The 8,389-nt window shown below is 38.5% G+C and overlaps 1 protein-coding gene across 2 annotated transcripts; it reads left to right on the top strand.

Annotated features, from left to right (window-relative positions):
• Positions 1 to 1,828: 1,828 nt before the first annotated feature.
• LOC117561378 lies at positions 1,829 to 7,561 on the top strand. 2 transcript variants are annotated; one of them, XM_034238695.1, is made up of 7 exons: positions 1,829 to 4,019; positions 4,925 to 5,059; positions 5,609 to 5,703; positions 5,991 to 6,117; positions 6,637 to 6,755; positions 6,880 to 6,956; positions 7,395 to 7,561. In XM_034238695.1, exons 1-5 carry the CDS (start codon positions 3,408 to 3,410, stop codon positions 6,745 to 6,747), a joined length of 1,080 nt encoding a protein of 359 aa, XP_034094586.1. In that variant the 5' UTR covers positions 1,829 to 3,407; the 3' UTR covers positions 6,748 to 6,755; positions 6,880 to 6,956; positions 7,395 to 7,561. The 2 variants fall into 2 exon arrangements, 1 of the variants encoding a protein (XP_034094586.1); XR_004571362.1 differs by lacking the exons at positions 1,829 to 4,019; positions 4,925 to 5,059 and adding an exon at positions 5,481 to 5,496.
• Positions 7,562 to 8,389: the final 828 nt, after the last annotated feature.

Raw genomic sequence — 8,389 nt, 5'->3', positions numbered from 1 at the left:
AAGAAGAAGAAATTTCTCAGTTCACTTCACAGTTTAAAAAGTATAAGAAAGAGCATCTTAAGTGGTTGCGGGTCATCTGGGGTGAAGACGGACGTGGAGTCCGGACTGAGGTGCTTCAAGCAGGTACTGTTAAAAAATAACTTTGATGAGCCCCAGAGCAGAGTCCTGCCTCGGATACCCGGCGGATAACCCGCAAAATAGTTGTTGTAACGGGCAAAACATACATTGTAGGCCTATATCCAGGGGTGCACATAACTGGTACGCATGCGCGGCAACAATCTGAATTGCGTACGGTCACTTCTGTCACAAAGCGCATTTGCGTACCGACGTACTTGTGAAGCTTTTCCAGAAGGCGGTTAGATCACCGGACGACAGAGTCGGTCTCCGTGTGCACAGACAGGGCTGCTGTTAACGTCGGTCTGTACAACGGAATTGTGCCAAAACTACGCCAACCGGCTGCGGAGGGAGACTCCCCCCCTTCACTGGAGAACTGCGCTAAAACAGCTGATCACAACGTTCACGCTCTGTGGTCACGAAGTACTCCACTAGCCCCCCCCCCCAAATTCACAACGGGTCGGGTCGTGGGTCTTATATCAACAGGTCGGGTCCAGATTTGACTTGAAGATAATTGCATGTAACGGTCGGTTCGCGGTAGCTACTGAGCTGCGAGGGTTCGGGTGGGTGCAGATTTGCAAAACTGGACCCATGCAGGACTCTGCCCCAGAGGCTTTTAAGTTGAAGCTTAACCCTTGTGAATCCCTTTTTAAAAACGTTACTTTGAAAACACTAACGACAAAAATTTCCTCATCTAAAAATACTGTAATAAAGATATTATAGGCTATGTTAATATTTTTGTTCCACTTTCAATTACTTACATATTTTTAACCAAATTCAGTGCTGATCATAATTATCAAATGTTCATTCATTTTATTTTTGTCGCTAGGGATTTGAAAGTCACTATTTTGATTACACATACACTTATTAAGAACATGTTTCCAAAAAAACACATCTTTACCAAATGTCGTGCCATATTCTTAACACAATCAGAATGCTCGCAAAATTAAACAGTGGCATGGATAATACATTTCCTTAGGGAGGCATAAGGGTTAATGTGCTTATTTAATTAAATACTGCATCACAGTAGGATGTTAACAGAATTTACTGTAATTGACCCAAGGATGGCAGATTGCTTAAAGTTGCATTGTAGTCTTACGATAAGAGATACAGTAATTAAATGAGATTTTGTACTTTTGTAATGTTTGTATTTAGGAAAATATGTCAGTGAAAGAGGGAGAGATGGACAGCACAGTATCAAGAAACAGTGTTACAGCGCACCTACGGGTGAGGAAGACGAGGACACAAGTCAGGATGACAGGGAAATAAGTAACACACAGCCACAGTCTGAGATAGACACAGAAGAGTCAGACCAACAAAGTACAGAGACAGCCACCGAAATGACAACAACAATGAACGGAAAGGGACAAACAGGCAAGGACAAGAAAGGGCCAGAAAAGGATAAAAAACGAAAAAGGAACAAACGAAAAACAGGGACAGAGCCTGTGGGGAAAGATGAAGATAAGAATGATGAAGAAAAACAGTGTTACAACGCACCTACGGGTGAGGAAGACGAGGACACAAGTCAGGATGACAGGGAAATAAGTAACGTACAGCCACAGTCTGAGATAGACACAGAAGAGTCAGACCAACAAAGTACAGAGACAGCCACCGAAATGACAACAACAATGAACGGAAAGGGACAAACAGGCAAGGACAAGAAAGGGCCAGAAAAGGATAAAAAACGAAAAAGGAACAAACGAAAAACAGGACAGAGCCTGTGGGGAAAGATGAAGATAAGAATGATGAAGAAAAACAGTGTTACAACGCACCTACGGGTGAGGAAGACGAGGACACAAGTCAGGATGACAGGGAAATAAGTAACGTACAGCCACAGTCTGAGATAGACACAGAAGAGTCAGACCAACAAAGTACAGAGACAGCCACCGAAATGACAACAACAATGAACAGAAAGTGCAAAGCAGGGCCAAAAAAGTTCAAAATTGCCATGACAAGAAAACAATGGAACAAAATTAAACCTAAACATGGCAAAAAAAAACTCCGTCCCCCCTGGACTGATACATTATATCAAGAATTTTTGAAAAATAATCCATGCTGCACACTTGCTTTCAAATACCAGCATGTTAAGACAAATGATAGCCGTAAAAAGAATTCGCCATTTTTCTGTGCCTCTGCAAAATGCACATTTAATGGATGCAACGCTGTCTACAGTTTCTCAAAAAAGAACAGGCCAAAATCAACGGATAAAAAAATTATTTTTAAAGTCATGCGCATTGGTGAAGTTATACACCATAAAAATCAAAGGCGATTTAGACCAGCAAAATACACAAGAAGAGGAACAATTTCCAAAGCCTTAACCAGTGGTGTCAGTAATTATTATTACACTATGTTAAGACAGACACCAGTAGAGGAAATAATGGCTGGTAACATAAGCAGAAGCCTCACCAAAGACGTGTTAAAGAAAATATCCTCTGAAGTGAAGAAAAGTGCAAGGCTCCACGATGACATGATGCTTGAACTCATGTTGACTCAAAAAATAATCAAAGAGAGCAGCAGTCATGCATCATCAAAAGGCTATCTTCAGCACCTACAAATTGATCCGTTTGCTGTACATTTATACACAGATGCTGGAATAAAGATATTGACTGAGCACTTGAAAAAGCCAACACCTACGACTCTCTACCTTGATGCCACAGGCAGCGTGATACAGAAAATTCCTGATCAAAATAAGCGGGTCTTGTATTATGCTTTGGTTTTGCCCGGAATGGGTAAGGATAAGCCTCCCTTGCCTGTCACAGAACTGATCACCAACAGCCATTCCATTCCATCTATTTCCCATTGGCTCATGGAATTTAAAAGAAAGTTGTCTTACATAACAAAAAGAAAGATAGCACAGGTTGAGACAGATTATAGTTGGGCTCTGATAAACAGTGTGCTTCTGTCTTTTAACAGGGAACATATGTCAGTGTACCTTGACAGAGCATTTGAGATAGTGTCTGGACAAACTGAACTGATTCTTAACTTCACTGTGCTGCATCTGTGCTCTGCTCATATCATGAAGGCTGTGTCACAAGCATTTGGGAAAAAAACTGTAGACAGAGGCACACAGGAATATGCAACATTCTGTTTTGCGTACATCCTGAACTGCACAAGTATGCAGGAAGCCCTTAATGTTTTTTATCATATGTGTGTGCTTTTTGATGCAGAGGAGTACACTTATTCGGTGAAACAGAGCAAAATGTACCTCGACAAGTGCATTTTGCAAACTCGGGACTTGAAACTGGAGGAAAGTGGACATGTAATGGGAGAGGAGGAAAGCAAAATGGAAACAAATGCTCATAGCATTATTGGAAAGTCCCCTTTTACACAAGCTTTTCAAGTCAGGCGGGACCAAGCAGTGTGACATTCTCTCTGACGATGCTGTTCAGGTAAAAAACCACTACCTCTGTCCTGGTGTCATTGATGCACTGTTCAAAAACTACATGGGGATCTTCCCATTGTGGAGTGGTTTGTTGCTTGGGGATCTGTCGCGACATAGAAAAGGTACCTCAAAAAAAGATGGAAGTCATAAAACCAGGGATACCAACTGCCATGTTGAGCTCTGGTTTGGGTTGGTCAAACACTCCATCCTTTTAAAAAAAAAGTACCTGAGACCAGCTGAGTTTGTCTCCAAAATGTATGCCTCAATACAAGGAAGATACGTAGAGCACATTGAGCAACACAATCTGCCAATGCATATTCTGGACAAAAACTTTGGGCATCCTAGCAGGCCAGATGATGACCACGAGGAACAGTGGAACAAGCGGGAAAGTTCTGCTGGTCACTCCAAGTCCAAGTCCAAGTACTTCAATCCACCAAAAGCACTACCCAACCCCAAGAGCCCACCTGCCACAAAGGTGAAGAAAAGAAAAGTGGACCAACAGGAACAAGACGCACAGGGAAATGTGAGTTTCTCTAAGACTTACTATGTTCAAAGTGTGTAAATTGTTCTCCAGCATTTTAATTGTAACAATGGAATAAGTAAATATTGTCAGAAAGTAAAGCATGGACTAATTGGTAAAGAGTGAGGTGAAGGACAAAGGACATGAAGTATTATAACCCAAGATGATTAGGTGCATGTTGTAGGGGGAGAATATGAAGATGAAAAATGTAAATACAGCTTACAAACTTATAACAGAAACTATATTTCCAAATCAGACTTTAAACTGCAATTACAGTTTCTGTTCCTGAGCAGCCTGTTTAATGTCATTTAGTGAAAACTCTAAAAGGGACTGAGGTTAAATGCATAAACATGGACAGTTTAATTATATTTTGTGCATGTAGCTTTGATGGTGCATGTACAAAAACAAGGCCTTCACCCAAAAATTCAAGATTGTTAACCCTCTGGTGTCATTCAAGTGCACTACCCTAATTAGTCATTCGGGACAAAAATGTCCAGAGTGATACCGGAGGGTTAAAAGATTCCTCAAGTGTCCATATTAAACAGACTGCATCTATTTCCCCTCAATCCTAACTTGCAGTTGACCTGGCTGTGGAAAAAAAAGGACACAGAGGTGGTCGTGGCAGTGCTCCCCTCACAGATGAAAGGACGCATCTTGCTTATCCGCCACTGTGAGCTATGCTCACTTCGACCCCACCAGTGGTTGACTGGGGACGGTACTACATGTTTCAAGTGTCTGAAGTTTCACTCTACACTGTGTTATTTTCTTTATCTAGCATTTAACGATTTCTCCCCAAAATGTCTAGATACTTTTGTCAGTCACAAGATTCTCAAAGTTGCAGGAAATGAAAGTTCAGTATAACTGGGAATATGCATTAATTGGCAAATTGTTATTATCTTTTTTGCCAGGTAATTGAAGGCGTGTTTCATGTTGCTGCCGACAAATTCGCCGTTCTGAACAAAATGTACTTGCTAAATCACTACACAGCAAGTGTCATTTTGTTCGGGGACAGAACTCAGCTAATATCTCACAGTTTACCGAAGGTAATGTGTGTGGTCTGTGTATGTTTATGTGTGTGGTGTGTTGTGTTTGTGCATGGTGATGCTGTAGGGGGAAGTAGGTGTGGATTTGATTTGTGGGCTCACACTCACACATTAGGTACATGGAGTGAAGCATTGGCTGAGGTCTTAAATAGGAAATTAGCTGAGATTATTTTACTTTATCCTCTCTGAAACTATACTCATTAGTTAAATCACCTGATAAATCTACTTACTATTGAATTCCCATACCAACACTTGTTCTAAGCACAACAAATGAATGGCACAAGAACATCATTGTCAGACTAATGTTGTTGTTATTTTTACCTTAGCCTTCAAGTTTGTTTTAATCCTTTATTTGATGCCATTATAGGTCAACTTTGACAACTATGAAGCTGTCCTGTCCTTTGTACTTGTCAACAACAACCCACTGGAAGTTGCTGGTTTGTAATTATTTTGTCATTGTATTATTTCTGTTAAAGCACAAGACTTACATAGTGAAGCCAAAAATATTTTTTGATGAAAAGTGCTTTTACTTTTTTTGTTCTCTCACAGTACATTCATGCCAAAACCAGCACCGTATTCCTGGTGGATCCAGCTCAAAGCATAAAAGAGCTTGATGACTCCGAACATGCTGCCAAAAGAATACAGTAAATCAAAATTCAATAGATATTTGAAAATTCAAGTAAAAACTATATTTAAACGTAAAAAATGTGTCACATTTAGTTATATTCATACTCACAAACAGCATTGAAAGCATTTTAAACAGTGTGATACAGTCTGTGTTCAGACAGTGATATCTATAGCTGACCTGTGGCTGCCTCTTATATAAATAAATGGTCATATGCTGAATACAAACAGTATGAATTTCTCTTACATTATCTTTAGGAGCCACATCATTAGAAATGTAAAGTGTGTTAACATGATCCTTTCTCAGGGAGTACTTCAGGGTGAGGAGGACACGCCACAGCATAACAGACTGGGTGGATGTTAAGTGGAAGGGAGGCGTTATGGGCCACCCACTTCAAACGGATGGATGTAGCTGTGGTGTCGTTGTTGTGAAGGTGAGCTGAAGAGATTCTGTTTTCATCCAGTTAACAAGCAGAGTTTTTAATGTGAAAGACAGTTTTTGAATGCAAGGGCAGATTAAAAAAACTGTCAAAAGTAGTTGTTGACCGATAAAGGTTTTTTAAAGGCCGATGCTGATCCCCATCATATTTAGCAGGCAGGTTGGCCAATGGACAATATACAGTATATTGCCGATATCATGTTGTTGTTTATTGTATTTTTCACAACTGACAACAATTGGATTATGACACAACATTGCTGAACTTAAATTAACAGTTATTTAATACTAATGTAGTATTCACTTGAACACAGAAAGTTTAATTGACAAAACTTTGCTTCCAAATATCTCAAAATTCCAATAATAGGACCGGTCTATATCAATACTCAAAGGTTTTGGGAGGCATTCTAGTCAAGGGTGGATGTCTTCTATAATGTGTCTCATGTTTTTGTCTGTATCTGTATTACTATACAATAAAGAAGAAAAACCCTCCATAACATAAGTGTTGTTTGTTTAGATGGCAAAGGCAGTCATGGAGTCCTTCCCTCTGATCCCGAATGTGAATTTCGAGTGTTCGAAGAAATACATGAAACGGGGAGAGGAGAGAACTGGCTCTCGAAATCCTTGAGGCATCAGGTAAATAAATATGAATATGTGTATATATATATATGGGTGTCTGTATGTATATATATATATATATATGTATGTATATGTATGTGTATATAGAAGCTGACATACATGTATTGTTATCTTGTTTCAGTCTTTGATGAGCATACTTATTGTGCTATGTGTGCTGCCTTAAGGCCTCCAGGATCTGGATCTCCCATCACAGACTGGGTGAGCTGTTGTGAAGAAAATGTGGAATTGTCATGTATACATTTATGTATTCATTTATTTAACAGGGACAGTGCACATTAATTAACATTTCTGTAACTGTGCCAGACTTAGCCAAGAGGCTATTTTTCATCTGTAGTCCCTGGACAGATTTTAAAAGTCAACCTCAAACACATAATTAATTTTAAACAACTAAATACAATACATTTAAAACATGCAACACACATTAATGGAATACTTAAATAAAAAAAATGTAAAAGATAGAAACAATAAAAAAAAAACAAAAAAAAAAACAATAGAGCATGTTAAAACACAGGCAGTGGGTTTTAAGGAGCAGATGATTGTGTCAGCTGATTCCTCACTAACACTTAAGTATTAAGACAACTGAATGGTAATCTAAGGTACAAATATATAAATACACTATTTCTTTCACTTCAACAGGTTCAGTGTGATGACTGTGAACGATGGTACCATGCCCAGTGCCTGGCAATGGACAGCAGAGACTTTAAAAAGGCAGAGACAGGATATTGGAATTGTCCTTTGTGCAAGTAATACTTGAAATGTGCTCAATGATGACGATTAGTAAAACATGTGTCCTGTGTAGCCTTGTTTGTATTACTTTCTGATCATTAATCACTGGGTCACATGACAGGGAAGCTCTAGAAAAAAAACCTGAATTTTTTAATATAAATATTAATATTAAATAGAGGATGTAATATTATCCGATATAAAGAGCTGTTTCTATTGTGTACAGACTTGTATTCAATTCATAAAGTGATTTTGAGTCATTAGTTATTGAAGAAATAAGCTCATTTTTCCATCAAAATATTAATATAAAATATTTAAAGTATTAAAATGCAATAAAAAGAGGTGTGTCCTATGCAGCCAGTGTAGTTCTTTGACCCAACATTGATTTTGAGTGAATCGGTCACATGACCTGGAAGGTATTGAAGAAATAAGCACATTTATCCATCAAAATATTAATATAAAATATTTAAAGTATTAAAATGCAATAAAAAGAGGTGTGTCCTATGCAGCCAGTGTAGTTCTTTGACCAAACATTGATTTTGAGTAAATCGGTCACATGACCTGGAAGGTATTGAAGAAATAGGCTCATTTTTCCATCAAAATATTAATATAAAAATATTTAGAGTGTTAAAATACAATAAAAAGAGGTGTGTCTTATGCAGCCAGTGTAGTTCTTTGACCCAACGTTGATTTTGAGTAAATCGGTCACATGACCTGGAAGGTATTGAAGAAATAAGCTAATTTTTCCATCAAAATATTAATATAAAAATATTTAAAGTATTAAAATGCAATAAAAAGAGGTGTGTCCTATGCAGCCGGTGTAGTTCTTTGACCCAACATTGATTTTGAGTGATTAGGTCACATGACCTGGAAGGTATTGAAGAAATAAGCACATTTTTCCATCAAAA

Source organism: Gymnodraco acuticeps, unplaced genomic scaffold (assembly GCF_902827175.1).
Source record: "Gymnodraco acuticeps unplaced genomic scaffold, fGymAcu1.1, whole genome shotgun sequence".
NCBI lineage: Eukaryota > Metazoa > Chordata > Actinopteri > Perciformes > Bathydraconidae > Gymnodraco > Gymnodraco acuticeps.
Note: the sequence above shows the minus strand (reverse complement) of the source record. Positions and strands in the feature narration are given on the sequence as shown.

Excerpts from the sequence above, each read along its gene's own strand:
- LOC117561378 (XM_034238695.1), top strand. The coding sequence starts at position 3,408 with ATGCTCATAGCATTATTGGAAAGTCCCCTTTTACACAAGCTTTTCAAG. Across the intron at positions 5,060-5,608 it reads TATCTCACAGTTTACCGAAG|TACATTCATGCCAAAACCAG; the intron begins GTAATGTGTGTG and ends GTTCTCTCACAG. Across the intron at positions 6,118-6,636 it reads GTGGTGTCGTTGTTGTGAAG|ATGGCAAAGGCAGTCATGGA; the intron begins GTGAGCTGAAGA and ends TTGTTTGTTTAG.